Source organism: Mobula birostris, chromosome 23 (assembly GCF_030028105.1).
Source record: "Mobula birostris isolate sMobBir1 chromosome 23, sMobBir1.hap1, whole genome shotgun sequence".
Lineage (NCBI taxonomy): Eukaryota > Metazoa > Chordata > Chondrichthyes > Myliobatiformes > Myliobatidae > Mobula > Mobula birostris.
The window spans coordinates 26,468,783-26,495,859 of NC_092392.1; the positions used below are offsets into that span (position 1 = coordinate 26,468,783).

A 27,077-nucleotide genomic window follows, 5' to 3' on the forward strand; every position below is an offset into this window, starting at 1 on the left:
TTCTTCCTCAATCTCTTTTCCCTAATCTATACTTTCTGGCTCCAGCCATTTGTGCCCCTCCTACTTTGTATACAAAGAATGTGTCTTATTATTCTGTAACACACTACGAATAATGCAATTGGAATTAGTATATTGTCACATGTACCGAGATGCAGTGAAAACCTTGCCTTGCGTATTGTTCATACTGATCGATTCATTACACAATTGAGGCATGGCAAGGTAAAACAAAAACAGAATGCAGAATAAAGTATAACAGCTGCAGAGAAAGTACAGTGAAGTAGACAATGTTATGCAAGATCATAATGAGGTAAATCGTGAAGTTAAGAATCTATCTTATTGTACTGGGGAACCATTCAATAGTCTTATAAAAGCAGGGTTGAAGCTGCCCTTGATCCTGACGGTACATCCTTTCAGGCTTTTGTATTGTCTCCCTGATGGAAGAGGTGAGAAGAAAGAATGTTCAAATTAAGGTCCTGAATTTGGACAAAAGAGGCTGGTGGCAGCTACCTGCAGGTGGTCATATCAGACAAGTGTGAATCACTCAAAAGATTTTACGTCCAGTTTGAGCAGATAAACAAAGCTCTATTTGGTGTGACCCCATTTCCCCATTGTCTCTGTCCCTCATATCACAGCAACAGATGTTACATCTGTTTTAAATTCTTGGAAAGTGGTCCGCCTAGATGGAATCACTGGTCACTTTCTGAAGTTGTGTGTGATCAACTGGCCACTGACTTCACCGTCATCTACAAACCTCTCATTTCGACAGTCTACTGACCCCATATGCTTCAAGGAAACCTCCATCATTCCAGTTTCCAAGAAAAGATGTGTCCTATCTTAATTATTAACAACCAGTAGCTTTCACATGGATCATTATATAGTGCTTTGAGAGATTTGTAATGGCCCACATCAGCACCAGCCTCCCAAAACATCTAGGTGCCTTGCAATTTGCATACAGGAAAATAGGCCCTTGGCAGACACCACCTATGTTTATCTCTGTGTTACCTCAATACGAATACACATGGGATGGTTTCCATTGAATGCAGCTCAGCCTCCAATACCACAGACCTTAAGACCTTAAGATTTCAGAGCAGAATTATGCCATTGAGTCTGCTCCACCATTTCATCATGTCTGATCCATTTCCCTCTCAGCCCCAATCTCCTGCCTTCTCCCGTTATCCCTTCATGCTCTGAATAATCAAGAATCTATCAACCATAATGTCAAAGAACCTCTCAGTTTCTGAACCTAGGCCTAATGGCTTCCATCTGTATTTGGCTTTTAGACTCTCTGACCAGCAGATCAATGTTAGAATTGATCACATCTCATCCACTGTGACCTTCAACACTGTGCTCCCAAAGGTTGTATACACAGCACCCTGCACACTCCTTGTACACTCATAACTTTGTGGCCAAATACAGTGACAACTTGATCTTTACTTTTGCCAAAGATACCAGTTATTGGCTGAATTAACAATGATCGTGAGACAGATTACAGGAGAGAGATCACAGACGTTATGGAATGATGTCAGAACAGCAGTCCAGCCCTTAATGTCAGCAAGATGAAAGAATTGGTGTTGACCTCGGGAAATGGGTGGGAAACACAATCTGGCCCTCATCAACGGAGCTGCTGTAGAGATGGCTGACAGTTTCAAGTTCCTTGGCATCCATTAACTGCCACCTCCTCCCCACCCACTCCCCGCTCGCTGTACACTCATGTAGTGATCAAGGAAGTGCATCAGCCTATAATTTTCTTAAGCCTCCGAGAAAATTTAGCATGTCCATAAGGATTCTCTCAGACCTTTAAGTGTCCTCACCAAGGAGGTATGTCAGTGCCCCTAGTTTCTTAGAAGTTTGCATAGATTCAGCAAGTCACCAAAAATTTCAACAACTTTCTCTGGATGCACAGTAGAGAGTACTCTAACTGGATGCCTCACGGGATGCTCTGGAAACAGCAATGCCCAGGAACACAAAAACTTACAAAAAGTTGTGGATACAGCCCAGTCCTTCACAGGCAAACCCTCCCTACTACCGAATACATTTACATGGAGCGCTGCCACAGGAAGGCAGCTTCCATCATCAAAGGCACCCACCACCCAGGCCGTGCCCTCTTCTCGCTACTACCACTGGGTAGGAGGTACAGGAGTCTTAGGTCCCACACTACAAGGTTCAGCAACAGTTATTACCTACAACCATCAGACTCCTGAACCAGAGTGGATGACTTCATTCACCATCACCCTGAAATGATTCTACGATCTACAGGCTCCGTTTCCAGGACTCTACAACTCATAGTCTAAATGTTATTTTTGTTCGCACAGTCTGTCTTCTTTTGCATATTGATGTTTGTCAATATTTGTCTGAATGTATACAGTAATTCTTCAAGAAATTAATTGTATTGGTTTCTTTCCTGTAAATGTCTGCAAGAAATTGAATCTCAAGGTAGGATATGGTAACATGTTGTATACATACTTCGATAATAAATTTACTTTGGACATTGAACTTTAGGAAGTTTTCTGTTGGGTTGCACATCAGTCTGTTATGCTTTGAGTGAAGGAACCTGAGCGGAGCGATAAACACCGTCCGCTTACTTCCTTCCACCCAGTCTATTGTCACATTGCATTGTGTCAGGAAGCCTACAGTATTGTTAAGGATGCCTGTCACCCTGGGCATTCCCTTTTCTCTTCAGCCTTCTGGGAAAAGATAAGAACAGCTTCTTCCCCACCTCTGTCAGACTCCTGAACCAATCACCCTTTTCACACCCCCATCCCGGAGGAGATTCCATCATCATTATAGTCTTAACTCGTCCTCTCTTGGTTATTTCTTCATGGTCACTTTAGCATTTCTTTTTGCACTGCTTCAGAGTGCATTACAGTCTCTGGCCTTTCTGCAATTTTGCACTCATTGTATTGCCTATAGAGTAAAAGTCATATTATTACCATGTATATGGTTTACTCTGTGTGCTTCATGAGAATAAGCAATTTCATTGCACCTTCTTGTATATGACCATAAGCTATTCTGCTGTAACAGAGTTCAGGGCCAGCATGTTCCCATAAAGGTGAAAGGTATGGACTGCAAGCCCAAGGAACTTGGATGTCAAGGGATACTGAGGGACATACAAAGAAAAAGGAGCATGCAGGGAAATTACACAAGGAGGTTTTTTGGGAACTTAGAATATAGGATGTATTAAGAAAAGGAAGAGCAGAGTGGTGAAGGTGTATGATTCACTTGCTTTCATCAATGATGAGTACTGAGGACAGGAGTTGGGACGTCAGGTTGCAATTGCACAAGCTATTGGTGAGACTGCACTCGGAGTAGTTGTATGAAGTTGTGCTCGCCCAGCTATACCAAGCATGTCATTAAGTGAGAAAGGGAACATAAAAGGAGAAGATTGGTAGAATATACAGTGCAGGAACAGGCACTTCAGTCTATGATGTTCTGCTGAAGTAATTAAACTAGTAAGTAAATGCCTCACTAAATTAATCCTTTCTACCTACACAATGTCTATATCCGTGCAAAATCTGCCTTTCTAAGAACAGAATAAATGCTTCTATTGCATTTACCTCCAGATTCACTCCTGGCTGCACATTCAGGCCCTCACCATTCTCTGCATAAGAAACACCCACATATCTCATAGTCATAGAGCACTACCACACAGAAACACCTCTTCAGCCCATCTAGTCCAGGCCGAACTGGTATTCTGTCTAGTCCCATCAACCTGCATTTGGACCATAACCCTACATACCTCTCCCATCCACGTACATATCCAAACTTCCCTTAAATGTTGCAATCTAACCCACATCCACCATTTCTTCTGGCAGATCATGATACACGTGCACCCCTCTCTGAGTGAAGAGGTTCCTCTTAAATATTTCACCTTTCATGCCTAACCTATGAGTTCTAGTCTCACCCAACCTCAGTGGAAAAAAGCCTGTTTGCATTTACCCTATCCATACCCTTCATGTTTTTACCCCATCTATACCCCTCATGCTTTTACCCTATCTCTACCTCTCAGAGTTTTGTATATCTCTATTAAATCTCCCTTCATTCTTCAATGCTCCAGGGAATAAAGTCCTAAACTGTTAACATTTCCCTATAAACCAGGTCCTTGAGACCCAGTAACATTTTGTAAAGTTTCTCTTTACCCTTTCAATCTTATTAAGACAATAAGACAGAATTAGGCCATTTGGCTCATCGAGTCTGCTCCGCCATTCCATCATAACTGCTCACAAGACTCCAAGCGTGGCCTGACAAATGCCTTATAAAGCCTTGGGATTACATCCTTGCTTTTATATTTTAGTCCTCTCAAAATGAAAGCTAACATTGCATTTGCTTTCCTTACCACTGAGTCAACCTGCAAGTTAAACTTTAGGGAATTCTGCACGAGGTCTCCCAAGTCCCTTTGCACCTCTGAGTTCTGAATCTTCTTCCCCTTTAGAAAATAATCTATGCCTTTATTCCTTCTACCACAATGCATGACCATACACTTCCATACAGTACATTCCATCTGCCACTTCTTTGCCCATTCTCCTTATCTGTCTAAGTCCTTCTGCAGGCTCTTTGTTTCCTCAACACTACCTGCACCTCCACCCATCTGCAAACTTTGCCACAAAGCTATCAACTCTGTAATCTAAGTCATTGACATATAACATGAAAAGAGTGGTTGCAACATTGACCCCAGCAGACCAACACTAGTTACCGGCAGCCAACCAGAAAAGTTCACCTTCATTCCCACTCTTTGCCTCCTGCCAGGTCAGCTAATCTTCTATCCATGCTATTATTGATATCATTCCCATAGGTAGATGACCAGAACTGTATGCAATACTCCAAAATTGACCCCACCAATGCCTTATACAAGTTCAATATAACTTCCTAACTTCTATACTCAATACCAAAAACTCTCTTTACAAACCAATCTATAGTGATGCCATTTGTTAGCTGTTAGCAAACCCGTAGTCTTGCCTTTTATTCTAACAGGAACATACACATCTGTTCCCTGACATTTCACATTTGAAGGCATCTCACTTATCAAGCAACTTTTGTCAGAAACAACCTATCTCAGTTCACACTTGCCAGATCTTTTCTGATGCCATCAAAACTGTCCTTTCTCCGATTTAGAATCTCAAAATGAGGACCAGTCCTATCCTTCTCCATAAGTATCTTGAAATTAATGGAATTATGATCAACTCCTTTGAATTTACTCCATCTCATCTTAAATACATGCCTTCCAGTATTAGAAATTTCCTCTCTAAAGTTTCCATATAATAGAGCAATCAGAACTGAATGCAATACAGACGTGGCCTAGTCAGGATTTTATAAAGCCGCGACATAACTTTCTGACTCTGCGCCTTGACTAAGAAAGACAAGTCTGCAATACACTTACTTTACCACTCTATCAACCTGTGCAGACATTTTCAAGGAACTAGGCTTGGACTCCAAGATCCCTCCATTCATTAACACTGTTTAGAGTTTTGCCATTAATTGTTTATGTCTCTTTATATTTGCTCTCTCAAAATGCAACCCCTCACACGTGGTTCCACAGAACTCCACCTGCCATTCCTCCACCCGTATCTATAACTGATCTACTCTATGTTCCATTATATTTTTGTCAAACTACTGCACTATCCACAACACCACCAATCTTTGTATCATCTGCGAACTTACTAACACACCCATCTACATTTTCATCAATGCTATTTATACAATCATTCTGGTCACCCCATTATAGAAAGGATGTCGCGGCTTTGGAGAGGGTACAGAAGAGATTTACCAGGATGCTGCCTGGATAAGAAGGCATCTGCTATAATGCAAGGTTGAACAAACTTGGGTTGTTTTCTTTGGAGAGGCGGAGGCTGAGGGGAGATCTGATAGAGGCTTATAAGATTATGAGAGGCAGAGAGTAGGCAGACTACCTAGGGTTGAAATGTCTAATACCAGAGGGCATGCATTTAAGGTGCGAGGGTGTAATTTCAGAGGAGATGTGAAGGACAAGGTTTTTACACACATAGTGGTGGGTGTTTGGAATGCACTGCCCGGAGTGGTGGTAGAGGCAGGTACATTAGGGTCCTTTAAGAGAAGTTTAGATAGGCACGTGGATGTGAAGAAAATGGAAGGATATGCACATTGTGTAGGCTGAAAAGATTAGTTGGCCATTACTAATTTTGTTGGTTCAGCACAACATTGTGGGCTGAAGGGCCTTTTCTTGTGCTGTACTGGTTTATGTTCTATATATCACAACAATGAATCCTTGCAGAACACAATTAGTCATGGGCCTCCAGGCAGATCTCATCGACCGCTACCCTTTGCCTTCTTTGGGCAAGTCATTTCTGAATCCAAAGGGGCAATTCACAATAGATTCCATGAACCTTAATCATTTGGGTGTGCCTACCACGAGGGACCTTGTCAAGTGTCTCATTGAAATTCTCGTGGACAACATCCACAGCTCCACCTTCATCGGTCACATGTCACTTGTTTGAAATATTCAACCAACTTGCTCTGCACAAAGCACCAATTATTTCTTGATTTACACCCTGTCCTAAAATGTAGCTATTAACATGTTCCCTTTCTAGCTCTGCATCCAGATCTCTGTAATCACGACCAGATCATAGCCATTTAATTTTTGTCATGCCTACAATTAATTTATCTTGTAGTGAATGCTACATGTGTACTGACAAAGAACCTTTAATTTTTGCTTCAGTAAAGCATGGAACATAGAAATATAAAACACTACTCTACTGTACAGACCCTTTGGCCCAAGATATTGTGCTGACATTTTAACCTACTCCACTATCAACCTAACCCTTCTCTCCTACATAGCCTTTCAAGGATCCATACTGAGGCATCTACTGTTGCAATATACAGGCATATAACAACTTAAATGAAAGTGTAGCTAGGCGGATTAATCTCTGGCTATTCAGCTGATGTATGCCTCTTATTATCTTATCCATCTCTGTCAAGTCATCTCTCATCCTCCTTCACTCCAAAGAGAAAAATCCTACCCCATTCAAGCTATTTTCATAAGACAGGCCTTGTATTCCAGGCAGCATCCTGGTAACTCTCCTCTGCACCCTCTCCAATGTTTCCAAATCCTTCCTACAATAAGGTGACCAGAATTGAACACAATATTCCAAGTGTGGACAACAGGAGTTCTGCAGATGCTGGAAATTCAAGCAACACACATTAAAGTTGCTGGTGAATGCAGCAGGCCAGGCAGCATCTCTAGGAAGAGGTACAGTCGACGTTTCAGGCAGAGACCCTAACCAGGGTTTTACAGAGTTGCAACATTACCTCATGGCTCTTGAACTCAATCCTCCAACTAATGCTAAGGCAAACACACCATATATCTTCTTAACAACCCTATCAACATTCAGAAACCTCGAGGGATCTATGGACGTGGACCCCAAGGTCCCTCTGTTCCTCTACACTGCCAAGAATTCTGCCATTAAACCTGTATCCTGCCTTCAAATTCATCACATCTTGCATGCATGTTTAGTGATGTATCCTGGAATTTACATATGGCAACCTAACTGCAACATGGGAGCAAGAAATAGCATGCAGTGCCGTGTTTACGTTGCCTGACGCAGAATGCCAGAGAGAACGCGATGCGTTCCTTCCTCTTGCCGCACGCCTGCTACAATTTCCTGACCTTGCCAAGTTCTACCTATGTTCTACTTCTCGTGGAAAAATGTTGATGGCTATCCTGATTTTTATGAAGTCTTAGGAAATGGCTCTGGCTATGAACAGGAAATGAAAATGCTGGAAATACTCAGCAGTTCAATAAAAAATCTGTAGAGAAAGAAAATGAATTAATATTTCAAATCAATGACCTTACACTAGAACTAGATAAGTTGGATTTATCTTAAATATTTTGCACCTGTAGGTAAAATTAAAAATATTATGGAAGCAAAAGCTCTCTGTCAAATAATGAAAATAAAAAAGTTGTAATTGGCACATATTTATTACTCCAGCTGCCAAAAATCGTCATGGTGTAGCTGCAAGTATTTACCTTTGTCTCTGTTTGGAGGTTGGCCAGGTTGGCAATCCCTGGGCTATTGCTGAACTACTGATCTTCTGACCTACAGCCCATCGCCGACTTGGAAACTTCACCACACTACTGGGAGCTTAATTGCAAGTATATCCTTTATTAGGTAGGGCAAACAGACCAGTACACAATATTCTAGAAGTAACCTTATCTTGCTTTTACATAAGTGGTCCAAAACGCCTCTCCTCTGTGACACTAAGTCCTTCCTGATGGCTTGCTGTGTCTACGTAGTGATCCACAGTGATCCATCTACAAGAACACCCAAGTTCCACTGAATGCTGACACCTTTCAATCATTCACCCTCTTAAAAACATGCTGACTTTCTATTTCTTTCTACCAATGTGTGTGATTTCAGTAGGGAGCACTGAGGAACTGAGGGACCACAGTAGAGAACATTGAGGAAACGAGGGACTACAGTGTGGTGTATTGAGGAACAGAGGGAGCACATTAGGGAGTAATGAGGAAATGAGGGACCACAGTAGGAAGTATTGAAGAATAGAGGTAGCGCAAAGTACAGAGGTAGCACATACACCAGGAATGCTAAGGTCACTGAAAGTATTGATGAACAGATCCCTAAAGGAGGTAGCACTGGTAGACAAGGTGGTGAAAATGCATTTGGAAGGTGATGCACATTGGGGGACATACACAATGCGTGGCAGAGACCTGGGAAGTATTGAGAAACCTAAGGAACATTTGTGTACAACTCCAGGGACCTCTGAAAATGGTGGCACTGTTTAATTAGGTAATGAACAAGGTTTTGGGATTTTTACGTTCATTAGCAGAGGCATATATTAGCAAAGAACCTGACTGGAGAGGCTGTTTCAGGTAAACGGACAGCTGGCAAGTGGGAGGCTTTTGAAATTGACAGGAAGGTGCTCAGGACCAGCATTTTCATGTTAAGAGTGAGATGCACAGCTGACAGGATTAGAGGACCCTGGTTAACAAGGGATATTGAGTGCCTCTTTCTGTGCTGTATGACTATGCCACATTGTAAGTGCTGACACAGGGAGAGGGTCTTGAAGGCTGCATATGGCAATGCTTGCCTTGATTGAGTATAGGAGCTGGAGTGTATTGTTACAGCTGTACAAGGCACTGGGGAGACCTTACGTGCAGTATGGCATACAGTTCTTGTCACCATACAACAAGTAGGACGTGATTCTTCTCCGTGGATTGTCACCTTGTCATGGTGCAGAGGCTTGTGTGGTCCTGAGATCCCGAGAGCAATGCCGTCTGGAGCTATGCTCCTGGTAGGGTCACCCATGGCGGTAAGGTCGAGGGTGAGGTCCCTGACAAAGAACAATCCAAACAAGACCTCAATGGTGGAACAGGTGGACGAAGTTACTTCAAACTCAACAGCTGTGATGGCGGATGAAGACTGCAACAATCCATCAGCTCCAATCGTCGTGGTTTCCATGCCATTGGAATCAGTTGGTTGATTTGTGAAGTATTGTGTGCTTCTTGGAGTGCAACATCAAGTACACGTTAAACAAATACACGCACAGGCATCTTCGCTCTTTGGGCTACTTCTACAGAATGAAGACCATCATCCTCGACCTTGAGGGATAGCCATAATGATGATGACGACGTGATTATGCCAGATAGGGTGCAGAAATGATTCACAAGGGTGTTGCCAGGACTGCCAGGATTTTGACTCTTTAAGGAGAATCACAGGACATTCTATCAGTACATCAGGAGAAGAGGGTAGACAGAGTGGGAGTGTGTTCATTAGATCCAAAAGGATAATCCATGAGCTGAACCAGGGAACGTGGGTCCTAAATGAATACATCTGATTTAAGTACATTCAACAAGAATGATAGGGAAGAGAGTGAAGTATGGAAAGTTACGTGGATAATCTGAAGCAGATCAGTAATTAAGAAAGAGGATGTGTTAGATGGCTTGGGGCATCTGAAGTTTGATAAATTCTCTGGGCTAGGTAAGATATACCACAGTCTGAAATGGGGAGCAAGTGAGAAATATTTTGCATCTTTATAGTGATGGGTGAGGGAAAGCTAACGTTGTTATTTTGAGCTGGCACGGCAGTGTAGGGGGCGGCTCGGTGGTGTAGTGGTTAGCACAACGCTTTACAGTGCCAGTGACCTGGGTTCAATTCCCGCCGCTGCCCGTAAGGAGTTTGTATGTTCTCCTCATGACAGAGTGGGTTTCCTCTGGGTGCTCCAGTTTCCTCCCACAGTCCAAAGACGTACTGGTTGGTAGGTTAAGTGGTCAGTGTAATTTGCCCTGTGATTAGGCTAGGATTAAATTGGGGGATTGTTGGACAGCATGGCTCAATGTTCTGCACTGTATCTCAATAAATAAATTTCAGAAGAGTAACATGAATAATCATAACAAATTTTACAACATATGGTGTTGATATTAAACTTGAGTCTGATAAGTAATTATAGGCTGGTAAGCCCTTTGCGATTACAGTGGGACTGATGGATGCAAGTATGTTTATGTCAATGCAATTAATAATATGGTAAGACTGATGAAGTTAGAGCCTGGATTAGCATATGGATCTACGATGTTGTAGCCTTTGTGGAAATTGAGAGAGGGCAGCACTGGCAGCTCACTATTTAAGGACTTCAGATGTTTCAGACACGAGAGAGATGATAAAAGAAGTGGAGGAGTTGTCCTACTGGTCGGGGAGGATGTCACAGCATTCCTTAAACTCACGTTTAAGGAACATCATCTTAATCTAGGCATGCCTGCCCCCACTTTTTGTGACTTGCTTTTTCTTTCAGTCTGGATCGGAATTGGCCATTTTTCCTTTGTGCCACTTTGGCTCAGTTTTTGTTTTCTCCAGTATCGTCTGGTCTATGGGGTATGTTCCACAACCGTGATTTAACACATTCCACAGACAAAGCTATAGTCTGATTCTGATCATTACCCTACAGCTACATCAACTCATTTGGTCTCAGCCTATAAGTGATAATCCCTCCCCACTTCTGCTACTGGAAACTAACTTGTTTGCCATTAACCCGATGCATTAACTGTTTCCCTTTCAACAGATGTCAGACTTGCTGAGCGCTTCCAGTGTTTCAGTGTGTGCATCTGAAAAACAATTCCCTGTATATTTTCCTTGGTTGTTGGACCCTAGATCTCTGGCTGCCTGCCGTCCCCCCCTTCCACTCCCCTCATCCTGGCCTTGGAGTGCACTGCGGGAAAGTCACTCCATGAGCTTTTGAAGCTGGGAAATACATTGAATTGTGAAAACCTGGTTAAGTTTTGGTTTCAATGAGATTCGGGTTATTCATGCAAATTATGTTAAATAATTAGTTCTGGATACGAGTTACATTTGTAACTATTTAATATCGAGGATTCAGTTACCTAAGATGACTTAAATGAACTTGGTGCTATTTGAATAAGTAAACCAGGGGAGAAGAAAAAAAATTTCATAATGTATATTGTATACATTTCTCTGACATTAAATGTACCTGTTGAAAACTATTGATAATTAGCAGCACAAGAATCTGAAAAGTATTTTAAGTTTAATTGTACTTAAATATTCTCAGCATTTAAAATGAAGAATATGACTAATAGTTTTCAGTTTTCAACTTAAAAAAATCCACATTATTAAGTAATGCCTTTCTCTCTCATGCTCTCTGGTTCAAACTTAAACTGAAAGAGATCGATAGGTTGAGTAGGCTTTGTTCAGGGTGTGTGTGGTGCAGGCGGGGGGTGGGGGAGGGAGAGGGAAAGGGAAGGAATTGCTGACGTTTTGGTTTAGGCCCTGCATAAGGCCAGGGTTGAGCAGGAAGCTGTTCTCCTTAATACTAGCTATCTTCCCTCTCTACTCTGTCCCGATTCAGAGCCTTGACCTGTAGCACTGTCAGTTCTTTCCCTCCCCCACAAATGCTCCTCAACCCAATGAGTTCCTCCAGCAGTTTGATCTTTCACTCTAGATTCCAGCATCTGCGGTTTCTTGTCTCCTTCGAAAACTGGAAATTGGAAGGCTAGTAGAAATAATTCCCAAATTTAAATTTGAAAATGTTTAAGTTTAAGATCGTACACTTTGTATGTTCTTCAAATGTTTTGCTGGATGATCAATTTAGGCAATTTAGGTGACCTTATAAATTTTGGATTTCATTCCTTCTGTCTAGCTGTTTTATTTTTCCTGGTTTCCAAAACTTTAATGACAGGCATACAGTGATGCTAGAAAGTTTATGAACTCTGTAGATTTTTCTCCATTTCTGCATAAATATGACTTAAAATGTGATCAGATCTTCATGTAGGTCCTAAAACTAGATAAAGAGAACCCAATTAAATAAATAACAGAAAAAAAGCATTATACTTGCTTATTTATTGAGAACAACAATCCAACATTACACGTATTTGTTGGAAAAAGTATGTGAGTCTTTGCTTTCAGTAACTGGTGTGACCCCCTTGTACAGCAATAACTTCACCCAAACATTTCCAGCAACTGTTTATCAGTCCTGCACAATGGCTTGGAGAAATTTTAGCCCATTCCCCTTTACAAAACTGCTTCAACTCTGGGGTGTTGGTGGGCTTCCGTGCATGATCTGCTTGTTTCAGGACCTTCTATGACATTTCTATAGAATTAAGGTCAGGACTCTGACTTGGCCATTCCAAAACATGAATTTTCAAACCATTCTGTTGTTGACTTACTCTTGTCTTTTGGATCATTGCCTGGTTGAATTATCCAACTTCTATTAAGCTTCAGGTGACAGACTGCTACCCTGACATTCCTCTGTAAAACGTCTTGATACAATTTTGAATTAATTGTTCCCTCAACGATTGCAAACTGTCCAGGTCCTGAGGCAGCAAAGCAGCCCCAAACCGTGATGCTCCTTCCACCATGCTTCACAATTGGGATGAGGTTTTGGGGTTGGTGTGCAGTGCCCTTTCCCCTCCAAACTCAGCAATGTGTATTTCTGCCAAAAAGTTCAACTTTTGTCTCATCTGTTCACAGAACCATGTCCCAGAAGCGCTGTAGAACATCCAGGCAGTCTTTTGCAAATCTGACTCATGCAGTAATACTTTTTGTTTTTGGAGAGCAGTGGTTTCCTCTGTGGTGTCCTTCCATGAACACCATTCTTGTTCAGAGTTTTTCTTATAGTGGACACATGAAAAGAGACTTTAGCAAGTTCTGGAGATTTCTGCGGGTATTTTGCTGTTACCCTTGGGTTCTTTCAGAATCAGGTTTATTATCACCGGCATGTGACGTGAAATTTGTTAACTTAGCAGCAGCAGTTCAATGCAATACATAATCTAGCAGAGGAAATAATAATAATAAATAAACAAGTAAATCAATTATGTATATTGAATAGATTTTAAAAAATGTGCAAAAACAGGAATACTGTATATTAAAAAAAAGTGAGGTAGTGTCCAAAGCTTCAATGTCCATTTAGGAATCAGATGGCAGAGGGGAAGAAGCTGTTTCTGAATCGCTGACTGTGTGCCTTCAGGCTTCTGTACCTCCTACCTGATGGTAACAGTGAGGAAAGGGCACGCCCTGGGTGCTGAAGGTCCTTAATAATGGACGCTCCTCCTTTTCAGCCACTTCACCATTGCACATTGTACTCTTGATGTGATCTTTGCACGATGCCCACTCCTAGGGAGAGTAGCAACAGTACTGAATTTCCTCCATTTGTAGACAATTTCTCTTTCTGCGGACTGATGAACACTCAGGTCTTTAGAAATGCTTTTGTAGTCTTTTCCAGCTTCATGCATCTCTATAATTCTTCTTCTAAGGGCTTGTGAAAGTTGTTTTGATTGAGGCATGGTGCACATAAACTAATCTTTCTTGACAGGAGTAGGCTTCGACAGTTATCTGACTTTGTGTGTCTTTTTTATAGGGCAGGCAACTTCTACAGCACACACCTCCAATCTCATCTCATTAATTGGAATACCTGACTCCAAACAGCCTTTGTAGAAGGCATTACCCCAGAGGTTCATATGCTTTTTCCAACAGATACATGTAATATTGGATCATTTTTCCTAATAAACAAATGAACAAGTATAAATGTTTTTTGTGTTATTTATTTAATTGGGTTCTCTTTATCTAGTTTTAGGACTTATGTGAAGATCTGATCACATTTTAGGTCATATTTATACAGAAATAGAGAAAATCCTACAGGGCACAAACTTTCTAGCACCACTGTAAATGTGTATAATACACAGTGTTAAATTTAAACTTATTGCTGTATTTTTCCTTTTAAACCAGGTGCATTTTCACAGGGCTACATAGGATTTGTCAGTGGCATTAATCTTAAAAAAAATCATGATGAGAAATACCATTAAAGACATTGTGTATCTACTATTTCTATTTCTTGAGCTTTATCATTTTCTTTTACCTTGTTAATTCATACAACAATAGTATTAGGATGGCTGTGCACAATTCCATAGGTACTTGAATTCTCCCAACAGCATATCTTGCCAATTTTAAAAATGCACTATTCCAGTTGAAGCTGTTTTTTCACCTGCATCTCACATTTTCAAAAGTGTATCTTCTCTTTCAACCACTTTGTCTCCTTGTCAAATGTACTGGGATGTTAAAATTGTGCTATTACCTGCTCCATTGAGATGTTTTTGTAAATCACAGTTTGGTTCCATTCCGGGTTGAGGCTTTTCTGCACGTGCTTAGTTCTGCGCTTGTTCTCTACACTGTTGTAAAACGTAATGTATAAGTTATTAAGTCAAGTATTTCAAAAATTAATATTGATAACTATTGAAACAAATTAAACATCTGCATTTTCAGTTTTTATTAAAGTGAGGATAGCTTCAGAATATTTACACACTACTTGCATGCAAGTTTGGCACTTTAACTTACAAATGCTTCACTAAATCAGTAAGGATTGTAACTTAAAATGTTCCAATTACTTTGATTTCATATATTGGGAAAGTACAAGTTGCGGCTGTAGTGAGCTCTTTCATGTGCACAAACTCAGTGGACGTCTTAGAACATAACAAATTGGAATAGTTTTAAGTTGCTTGCTGTTCAAAAATGTCACAGCTCATCTACCTCAGCACTGTGAAACTGCTTTAATGCTATCTCATTAGAATCCCTCAGTATATCTTGAATATGTCAGCAAATGAGTGTCCACAGTCCTCCAGGGAAGAGATTTCCAAAGATTTGTTACACTCTGGCAAATTTATTTCTGTATTCAAAGACTAACCTCTTTATTGTGATGTACACCTCCTGGATCTGAATGCTTCAGTTGAATATCCTGATATTTACCCTGTCAAACCCCATGAGAAATTTGTGTGCTTCAGCGGATTCACCTGTTTCTTATATAGGGGTGGATGGGGTGTCAGGGAGGGGTAGCACCTCTGGTGGGGAAACATGTCGTGTCCTTTTCAAGGTGGTTAGTCCACCTTTGGTCCCCACCTATCACTCAGCTCTCACCTGTGGCTCCCCGTAGCTGTTTGCATGCTACAGCGGCCACATCCCAGGCAACGGCTTTGACAAGCTGGCTAAACCAGGTGAGGGCAGCCGACGGGTCTCAAACCCTTGGTGAGATAGGAAGTTGTCTATCCCAGCATGTGAAGACAGACTCCGGCGGATTGAGCGGATGAAACCTATGGAAGGTCCAACGGTCAAGAAGGCGGTCTCTGCAAACATCATGGAACATGTAGAGCAGGACAAGACACAGAAGACGTCCTGGTCATCCACTGCGCCTAGTCTCACCTCCAGTCGACTCGAACTCTTGTCTTGCCACTGGATCCAGATGGGAATTGGGAAGAGAGAGTGAGGCTGACGCTGCGCAACTCAAAGCTCTACGCTTCTTTTTGGATTCCAGACCTAATCAGTTCCCCTCTACCACCACTCTACTCCGTCTAGCGGAATTAGTCCTTACTCTTAATAATTTCTCCTTTGGCTCCTCCCACTTCCTCCAAACTAAAAGTGTAGCTATGGGCACCCGTATGGGTCCTAGCTATGCCTGCCTTTTTGTTGGGTTTGTGGAACAATCTATGTTCCGTGCCTATTCTGGTATCTGTCCCCCACTTTTCCTTCGCTACATCGACGACTGCATTGGCGCTGCTTCCTGCACGCATGCAGAACTCGTTGACTTTATTAACTTTGCCTCCAACTTTCACCCTGCTCTCAAGTTTACCTGGTCCATTTCCGACACCTCTCTCCCCTTTCTAGATCTTTCTGTCTCTGTCTCTGTCTCTGGAGACAGCTTATCCACTGATGTCTACTATAAGCCTACTGACTCTCACAGCTATCTGGACTATTCCTCTTCTCACCCTGTCTCTTGCAAAAACGCCATCCCCTTCTCGCAATTCCTCCGTCTCCGCCGCATCTGCTCTCAGGATGAGGCTTTTCATTCTAGGACGAGGGAGATGTCTTCCTTTTTTAAAGAAAGGGGCTTCCCTTCCTCCACTATCAACTCTGCTCTTAAACGCATCTCCCCCATTTCACGTACATCTGCTCTCACTCCATCCTCCCGCCACCCCACTAGGAATAGGGTTCCCCTGGTCCTCACCTACCACCCCACCAGCCTCTGGGTCCAACATATTATTCTCCGTAACTTCCGCCACCTCCAACGGGATCCCACCACTAAGCACATCTTTCCCTCCCCCCCTCTCTCTGCATTCCGCAGGGATCGCTCCCTACGCAACTCCCTTGTCCATTTGTCCCCCCCATCCCTCCCCACTGATCTCCCTCCTGGCACTTATCCGTGTAAGCGGAACAAGTGCTACACATGCCTTTACACTTCCTCCCTTACCACCATTCAGGGCCCCAAACAGTCCTTCCAGGTGAGGCAACACTTCACCTGTGAGTCGACTGAGGTGATATACTGCGTCCAGTGCTCCTGATGTGGCCTTTTATATATTGGCGAGACCCGACGCAGACTGGGAGACCACTTTGCTGAACATCTACGCTCTGTCCGCCAGAGAAAGCAGGATCTCCCAGTGGCCACACATTTTAATTCCACATCCCATTCCCATTCTGACATGTCTATCCACGGCCTCCTCTACTGTAAAGATGAAGCCACACTCAGGTTGGAGGAACAACACCTTATATTCCGTCTGGGTAGCCTCCAACCTGATGGCATGAACATCGACTTCTGTAACTTCCGCTAAGGCCCCACCTCCCCCTCATACCCCATCTGTTACTTATTTTTATGCACACATTCTTTCTCTCACTCTCCTTTTTCTCCTTCTGTCCCTCTGAATATACCTCTTGCCCATCCTCTGGGTCCCCCCCCCTTGTCTTTCTTCCCGGACCTCCTGTCCCATGATCCTCTCGTATCCCCTTTTGCCTATAACCTGTCCAGCTCTTGGCTCTATCCCTCCCCCTCCTGTCTTCTCCTATCATTTTGGATCTCCCCCTCCCCCTCCAACTTTCAAATCCCTTACTCACTCTTCCTTCTGTTAGTCCTGACGAAGGGTCTCGGCCTGAAACGTCGACTGCACCTCTTCCTACAGATGCTGTCTGGCCTGCTGCATTCACCAGCAACTTTGATGTGTGTTGTCTGGATAGCAGTAACAGGATTGGTCCAAGTCAGCATGGATGTACGAAGGGGAAATCGTGCTTGACTAATCTTCTGGAATTTTTTGAAGATGTAACTATGAAAATGGACAAGGGAGAGCCAGTGGATGTAGTGTACCTGGACTTTCAGAAAGCCTTTGATAAAGTCCCACATAGGAGATTAGTGGGCAAAATTAGGGCACATAGTATTGGGGGCAGAGTACTGACATGGATTGAAAATTGGCTGGCTGACAGAAAACAAAGAGTAGTGATTAACGAGTCCCCTTCGGAATGGCAGGCAGTGACCAGTGGGGTACCGCAGGGTTCAGTGCTGGGACCGCAGCTGTTTACAATATATATTAATGATTTAGATGAGGGAATTAAAAGTAACATTAGCAAATTTGCCGATGACACAAAGCTGAGTGGCAGTGTGAAATGTGAGGAGGATGTTATGAGAATGCAGGGTGACTTGGACAGGCTGGGTGAGTGGGCAGATGCATGGCAGATGCAGTTTAATGTGGATAAATGTGAGGTTATCCACTTTGGTGGTAAGAACAGGAAGGTAGACTATTATCTAAATGGAGTCAAGTTAGGGAAAGGGGAAGTACAACGAGATCTAGGTGTTCTTGTACATCAGTCACTGAAAGTAAGCATGCAAGTACAGCAGGCAGTGAAGAAAGCTAATGGCATGCTGGCCTTCATAACAAGGGGAATTGAGTATAAGAGCAAAGGGGTCCTTCTGCAGCTGTACAGGGCCCTGGTGAGACCACACCTGGAGAACTGTGTGCAGTTTTGGTCTCCAAATTTGAGGAAGGACATTCTTGCTATTGAGGGAGTGCAGCATAGGTTCACAGGGTTAATTCCCGGGATGGCAGGACTGTCATATGTCGAAAGATTGAAGCGACTGGGCTTGCATACTCTGGAATTTAGAAGGCTGAGAGGGGATCTTATTGAAACATATAAGATTATTAAAGGATTGGACACGCTGGAGGCAGGAAGCATGTTCCCGCTGATGGGTGAGTCCAGAACCAGAGGCCACAGTTTAAGAATAAAGGGTAGGCCATTTAGAATGGAGTTGAGGAAAAATTTTTTCACCCAGAGAGTGGTGGATGTATGTAATGCTCTGCCCCAGAAGGCTGTGGAGGCCAAGTCTCTGGATGCTTTCAAGAAAGAGATAGATAGAGCTCTTAATCAAAGGATATGGAGATAAGGCAGGAACTGGATACTGATTGTGGATGATCAGCCATGATCACAATGAATGGCGGTGCTGGCTCGAAGGGCCGAATGGCCTACTCCTGCACCTATTGTCTATTGTCTATTGTCAACCTGCAAGTTAACCTTTTGGGAATCCTGCACTAGGACTCCCAAGTCCCTTTGCATCTCTGATTTCTGAATTCACTCCCCATCTATAATATAGTCTATGCCTTTGTTCGTTCGACCAGTTGCATGACCATCCACTTCTTACATTCTATTTGATCTGCCACTTCTTTGTCTATTTTACTAACCTTCAATTTATTCAATCTCCAATTAATTCTCCAAACACCCTCTGCTTCAACCTTACCTGTCCCTCCTCTAATCCTTCTATCCTCCATAAACTTGACCAAAAAGCCATCAATTCCATCATTCAGATCATTAACATATAACATGAAAAGTAGTGAACCAAACACCAACCCCTGCAGAACACCATTAGTCACTGGCAGCCAATCAGAAAAGGCCCCCTTTATTCCCTCTTTTTACTGGTCCCAAGCCCAGTGGCAAAAGGTGGAAGGTTGGGCATTTGGCCTGCAACTCCATCCCATAAAAACCTAGAGCTACCGATATACCAACTGAAGCTCCGAACACCTTCTCCTTGTGAGAGGAAGAATCTTGAGTTGGGCTACACCTGGCGACAACTTGAGAGACTGGCCCAGGACAGAGGACTCTGGCGAGCTCACCGTCAGCGACCTATGGTGATGTGTTTAAGTAAGTAAGTAGTCAACCAATCTTCTACAGTCTGCCTAACTTCATCTCATAGGTAACATCCCACATAAGACCACGAAATATTAGAGCAGAATTAGGCAATTTGGCCCCTCAAGTATAAATCACCCTTCAATCATGGCTGAATTAAAAAAAAATTCTAACCTTATTTCCCATCCTCTTCTTATAACCCTTAACCTCCATACCAATCAAGAACCTATCAATCTCTGCCTTAAATATACTCAATGACCTGACCTCCAGCTCTCTGGCAACAGATTTACCCCCCTTTGGCTTAAGAAATACCTCCTTATCTCACTTTAATTTTATTCTGAGGCAAGACCTCAATTTGCTGTCCCTAATAGAGTCCATAAAGGAAGCCTTAGAGTTGGTCACTTAGCACCAAAACAGGCCCTTTTGCCCAATGCATCTATGTGAAATCTTTGACCGTCTATTCTACACAGATTCCATTTACTGCATTGTGAGGGTATCCTTCTATGTCTTGCCTATTCGAATGTCTGTCTAACTGGCTCTTAAACACTGCAAACATATCAGATCTCTCCTCCACTTCTCTGTAATTACACTCTGTAGCCATTTTATTGTGTACATGCTGTACCTGATAAAGTGGCCATAGAGTGTACAGAAACATAAAAACATAGAAAACCTACAGCACAACACAGGTCCTTCGGCCCACAAAGCTGTGCTGAACATGTCTTTACCTTAGAACTACCTCGGCTTACCCAAAGCCCTCTATTTTTCTAAGCTCCATGTATCCATCCAGGAGTCTCTTAAAAGACCCTATCGTATCCGTCTCCACCACCTCCTCCGGCAATCCATTCCACACACTCACCACTCTCTGCGTAAAAAAACTTACCCTGACATCTCCTCTGTACCTACGTCCAAGCACCTTAAAACTATGCCCTCTCACGCTAGCAATTTCAGCCCTGAGAAAAAGCCTCTGACTATCCACACGATCAATGCCTCTCATTACCTTGAACACCTCTATAAGGTCACCTCTCACCCTTCGTCGCTCCAAGGAGAAAAGGCCAAGTTCACTCAACCTATTATCAAAAGGCATGCTTCCCAATCCAGGCAACATCCTTGTAAATTTCCTCTGCACCCTTTCTATAGCTTCCATGTCTTTCCTATAGTGAGGTGACCAGAATTGAACATAGTACTCCAAGTGGGGTCTGACCAGGGTCCTATATAGCTGCAACGTTACCTCTCGGTTCCTAAACTCAATCCCACGATTGATGAAGGCCAATGCACCATATGCCTTCTTAACCACAGAGTCAACCTGCGTAGCAGCTTTGAGTGTCCTATGGACTCGGATTCCAAGATCCCTCTGATCCTCCACACTGCCATGAGTCTTGCCATTAATGCTATATTCTGCCATCATATTTGACCTACCAAAATGAACCACCTCTCACTTATCTGGTTTGAACTCCATCTGCCACTTCTTAGCAACACACACAAAAATTGCTGGTGAATGCAGCAGGCCAGGCAGCATCTCTAGGGGGAGGCACAGTCAACGTTTCGGGCCGAGGCCCTTCGTCAGGACTAACTGAAAGAAGGGGTAGTAAGAGATTTGAAAGTGGAAGGGGGAGGGGGAGATCCGAAATGATAGGAGAAGACAGGAGGGGGAGAGATGGAGCTTCGAACTGGAAAGTTGATTGGCAAAAGGGATTTGAGAGGATCATGGATCAGGAGGCCTAGGGAGAAAGAAAGGGGGAGGGGGGAAGCCCAGAGGATGGGCAAGCAGTATAGTGAGAGGGACAGAGGGAGAAAAAGGAGAGAGAGAGAGAAAAAAAAATATAATAAATAAATAAATAACGGATGGGGTACGAAGGGGAGGTGGGGCATTAACGGAAGTTAGAGAAGTCAATGTTGCTGCCATCAGGTTGGAGGCTACCCAGACGGAATATAAGGTGTTGTTCCTCCAACCTGAGTGTGGCTTCATCTTTACAGTAGAGGAGGCCGTGGATAGACATGTCAGAATGGGAATGGGATGTGGAATTAAAATGTGTGACCACTGGGAGATCCTGCTTTCTCTGGCAGACAGAGCGTAGGTGTTCAGCAAAGCAGTCTCCCAGTCTGCGTCGGGTCTCGCCAATATATAAAAGGCCACATCGGGAACACCAGACGCAGTGTATCACCCCAGCCGACTCACAGGTGAAGTGTCGGCTCACCTGGAAGGACTGTCTGGGGTCCTGAATGGTGGTGACGGAGGAAGTGTGAGGGCATGTGTAGCACTTCAGAGATGCTCTTCTGCACACCATTGTTGTAACGTGTGGTTATTTGAGTTATTGTCACCTTGAACCAGACTGGCCACTCTTGTCTGACCTCTCACAGTAAAGAGACATTTTCACCCTCAGAACTGCCACTCACTGGATGTTAGTTTGTGTTCTTTGCATCATTCTCTGTAAACTCTAGGGACAGTTGTGCATATGGAAATACCAGGGGATCAGCAGTTTTTGAGATACTCAAACCACCCTGTCTGGGACTAACAATCATTCCACAGTCAAAGTCACTTAGATCACATTTATTCTCCATTCTGATATTTGGCCTGATCAACAACTGAACCTGTTGACTGTGCCTGCATGCTTTTATGCATTGAGTGGCTACCACCTGATTGGCTGATTAGATATTTGCATAACTAGGTGTACAGGTGTACCTAATAAAGTTGCCACTGAGAGTATAATGTTATCCTTCAAATTCCCCTAAACCTGTCCTCTCGGCTTAAACCTATGTCCTCTTGTTTTTGATAACTCTTCCATGGGAATATAATTGCCTATCAACCTTATCCATGTCTCCTATCCTCCTATCAGGTCACCACTTGATCTCCTTCGCTTCAGCAAAACAAGCCCAGGCTATAAAGTCTCCTCCTGTTACTAAAGACCTCTAGTCCAGACAAAACTAGTGGCTCCCCTCTGCACTTGCTCTAATGTAACAATATTTGGCAAATGAGACTAGTTTGGGTGGTAAGCATGGGCCAGATGGGCCGAAGGGCCTGTTTCTGAGCTGCACGACCCCATTTATCCTTCCTACAGTGAGCTGACCAGTAACTCACGCAATATTCCACACTCCGTCTACCCGGGAAAGTTGCAACATAACGTTCCAACTCATGTATTCTTAATGTATAAAGGCAAGCATGCCTTTTTTACCACTCTTTCCACCTGTGTTGCCACGTTAATCCTGAGTTATAAGATGCTCTATTTTCAATGGCAAATCTCTTGATTCTACACAAATGCAATCTTACTCATCTTCTAACATGGAAGATGTGTACCTTGAAATTAGTCAATACTTGAAATGGAGTGTAAACACTGGATTCATGGCAAGCTAATCAATGTATTCTTTGGAGCATCAGTGCTGAAATTAGATATATTGAGTCCGGATCAGTGATCGGTTAAGAGTCACAGAATGGGATATGGGTGGGTCACAGAATGGGATATGGGTGGGTCGTATATCGAGCAAGGGTTGTGTGCTTGGAGGAGGAGCAGGGTATGGCCATATGAGTGCACTGAGGACTTTGAAGCAAGAATGAATAACATGGAAACGTCACTAAGTCAGACCAGATACACCTGGGTTCTATAAATGATAGCGAACTGGGATTCATGGCCCAGGATGAATGTCATAGATTTTGCAATTTGTCACAAGATCAAGATTTTCCATCATTTGATTTCCCTTTGCAATTGCACAGCAGTGCAAATATTTTCTTGACTGCAATTCCTTTCTCATTTGAACTAGCTGCAGAGAGTTTAAGAGCTTTCCAAGTCACCAGAGGATTTCCAGTGGTCCCTGTTTCACTATAAACCGATTAAAGTCTGTGTAAGAGTTCTGTGCAAACATTTTACCATGGTGCCAGACTGCTCTAAACATCCAAGTAATTTTTCTTGTATACTATTACATGTTCCAAAAAAGAAAATACCAACAATGGAACTTTGTTATGTTGTGGCTTGAATGAAGCAAACTGGCCATTGACATTGGGTGTGGTCAAACACAACTGAATGTTAGCAAGAAGATGATTTCACCAAGGTACTTGTGGAAGTGAGTCAGTTCATGCTGATGTGTCCCAAGGTCAATTGTAGAGCCTTGGACAGGTTGCCTGCTCTGCCATCCAGAAAACAAAGGCTCTGTATGATAGGAAGAAAAGTGACAGGAATTCATTCATTAGTTTAATCTCTCTTATCTCTCTGGGAGAAACCAGTATTTGAAAGAGACAGGCTCAAGTTTCATGTACCTGGCTGAGAATGTAATCAAAGAAACATATTGTTCTCTGTACGTACAACAGAATGAAGTTACAGAAGCTATCTCATTTCAAAGGTTCAATAAGGGATTGATGCACATCTTGCAAAGAGTTAATGTTATCAGGCACTGGGTTAATGTGCCAAACTTAAATCTCTGGAATAGAGTTCTTTGTCTATGTGCTTCAGAATCGGAAGCAGAATCAGGTTCAATATCACCGGTATATGTCGTGAAATTTGTTGTTTTTCATCAGATTTTTTCTATTTTTCCTTAAACATTTCCATGTAAAACTGAGAAAGCAGATGTCTCCATAATTTTATTACGTTTTTACTCATCAAAATGCTTTTCTTCAAATATATCTGTCACAGAAAATATAGTGAAACAAAAAATGATAATATCAATATGCACATGCTTGGCCTACATTCATGTTCAAAGTTTTAATCTTTTAACACAGTCAAGCTCTCTTTCCCAGTTATTAGTATTGACCACATTTCTAAAGAATGTGGACAGGTCATAAAAAGGAGATGCAATTACATCTAAAATTTTACCTAAGAAACACAGGTAAAGTTTTAGACATAATTGCAATTCCTTTTATGACCTGCCTAAGTCTCATCTCAACGTGTTTAAAGAATGCATCCAATGAAGCCACTAGCTGGCTTTCCAAGGCACCTGCCATGGTCTTGGGTACATCTGGTGGAAGATTGTACATTTCTGGTGATTTACAAATGAGCCCCAGTCACAGGCTTATAGGGTAATATAAGGGGTGGAAACATATGCATAACCAATCACTGACATTGAATGTGGGTTTACTTTAAGGGGCTGGTCTGACATGATGATGTAATGATGTGAAGATTTTTACTTCACTTTAGGTTCTGCGTTTTGGAGGACAATAAACGAATTGTTATGGTTTCCTTAAGATGCCTCTGCAGTTTTATTTGCAAAAAACCTACATTGATGATCCCAATGCTCTCGGATGATTCCAGAGTTATTCAATATGCTGGCCAGTGCAGTCGCTTTCAAACTGCCAGAGTTTTGGGAGCAAAATGCTGTCGCTTGGCTTGTACAAGCCGAGGTCCATTTTGCGCTACAAGAAATCTCTGCAGATGACACCAGATATTACTACAGCAAGAGTGGTGAGTCTGCTTGAACACCCACTTGAAGACGATAAATATCGATTCACTGAAAACTCACCTATTACAAACTTTTGAACTATTGGAGTCTGAGTGCGCCAAACAGTCGCTGCTTTGCCTGGCCTGGGGGAGGCTAGGTCTTCAGAGCTAATGAACCACATGCTGTCTCTCCTGAGAAATCACCACCCCTGGCTTATTTTAAAGAACTCTTATGCAGCAAATGCCTGATCAAGTTCACATAGCACTTGCTCATGCACCCGTGAAGGACTATAGGGAGCTTGCTAAAATGGCTGATAGTTTACGTTCAGATAGGCTTCAGCCGTCAGCGCATCATTCCTCCACTTTTCCCTGCCCCAACAAGCCGCGAATGCCGGGTCTGTGCTTTTACCATGTCCAGTTTGGTATGAACGTTAGGAAGTGACAACCACCTTGCAGCTTCAACAGTGCCAGCGCATTGGGACATCAGAGGTCTGTGAACATTGTGGGTTCCAGATACCAGGGTTACCTACTGTTCATTACAGACACCCTTTCAGGGTGATGCTTCTTGTGTGACACAGGTGCTCAAGTGAGTGTGTCAGCATCGCCTATTGAACAGAAGGCAAAGAACAACAAAACCTCACTAGAGGCCACCAATGCCAGCAGGATCTAGACTTATGGGACACGACGGGTGATGCTCTGCTTCTGTGAGTGAAATTACACCTGGGACTTGGTCCTGACTGAAGTGGTTATACCTCTGCTCAGCGCAGGTTTCCTGTGTGCCCAAGGACTGTTAATAGATCTTAAGAACTGCCGGCTTGAGGATGTCAAGGACCTTGGTTCTTTACCCAAGGAGGAGCTAAACATAGCACCAGAGGGTGATTTCTTCCAGTTCGTCAGCGAAACAGTTTAAGTTCTCTTTAATGTCTCTTCTTTTCTTTTCAAGGTGGCTAGGGTCCTTTCAGAGTCTGTGATCTACAGCTGCACTCAAACTGTGGTTCTTCATGGTGGTAGGTTCATGTTCTTGGAGCTCACCGAGTGGCCTAATGGTTTTGATGTCTCCAGGAGCAGCCTGAGAGATGTCCGTCTTCAGGGTGCAGCCCTGCGGTCCTGTGGACAACTCGATTCCTTGCTGGTGTGGCCGACTGAAGCGTTGAGAGAAATTGGAACATCGAGAGAGCAGTGTACACTTCCTTCAAAGTAAATGACACGGTGGACTGTAACATCGAAACAGTGAGGTGTTGGCCACCCCTCTCGCTGTGGCAGGAGCGATACCTCTCACTCCCATGTTGGAGAGAGAGAGAGAGCCTGTGGGATGTTGAAGTGTTGGGGTGAACAGTGTTTTTTTGATGGACTCTAGACCATGGTCTCTTTGGGGCTTTCCTATTGCTTGCATGGTGGGTGATGCTTTTGCTGAGGCAGGTGGGGAGGAGGGTTGATGCTTTCCTGCTGCTTGTGTGTGGGAAGGAGGGTGCTTTGGGGTTTTAACGTTTTTCTGTCATTATTTCCTTGGGGATTTTCTTCTGTTTCATGGATGTTTGCGAAGAGTAAGAGTTTCAGGTTGTATACTGTATACATTCTCTGATATTAAATGGAACAATTGAACCCTTCTCCCCAGTAAGTTACCCACAATAATTCTATCAAGCACATGCACCACCACATGTGAGGAGGTTAAGGGGCTCTTAGCTATGGACCTTGTCAAATGTCTTACTAAAATCCATTTAGACAACATCCTTAGATCCACCTTCAACACTGCTTTGAGTGTTCTTATCATTTATACTTTCCGCTTTGACCTCCCAAAGAGCAACATCTTACACTTGCCTGCATTAACTCCATTTGACATTTTATTCCCCAGCTATTATATTCTTTGACACCCTTCCTCACTACTTATACTCCAGTATTTTTTTGTTTTCTGCAGAGTTACCAATAATTCCACCTAACTTTTCATCCGTCACAACCAAGAGTGCCAGCACTGATCTCTGAGAGACACTGTAGGTCCCAGACCTCCAGTCAGAATAACATGTCTCCAACTTTGCTTTGCTTTCTATGGCCATGTTAGTTCTGAATCCAATCTGCCAAGTCTCTGTGGTTTATTCTAGATTAGCTGGCCAGGAGGAACCTTGTCAGAAGTGTGACTAAAATCCACTGTCCTCCTGAAAATGGTCCAAGCCACATCCTCAAAAAAGCTCAGTCATCTAACTCCAGTAGCTCCCCGGTTTTCCAGATGTAAACAAGTTCTATGCCTAAGAAACTGTTCCAATAATTTCCCTGCCACTGATGCAAGGCTCACCAGTCTATAACT

The 27,077-nt window shown here is 43.0% G+C and overlaps 1 protein-coding gene across 1 annotated transcript in view; it reads right to left on the bottom strand.

Moving 5' to 3' along the window:
* Positions 1-27,077, bottom strand: part of pcloa (piccolo presynaptic cytomatrix protein a) — a 383,977-nt gene that overhangs the window by 76,110 nt on the left and 280,790 nt on the right. The window contains exon 19 of the mRNA XM_072241857.1: positions 14,563-14,656. Within this exon, the coding sequence (XP_072097958.1) occupies positions 14,563-14,656 (94 nt within the window). The remainder of the gene's footprint in view (positions 1-14,562; positions 14,657-27,077) is intronic.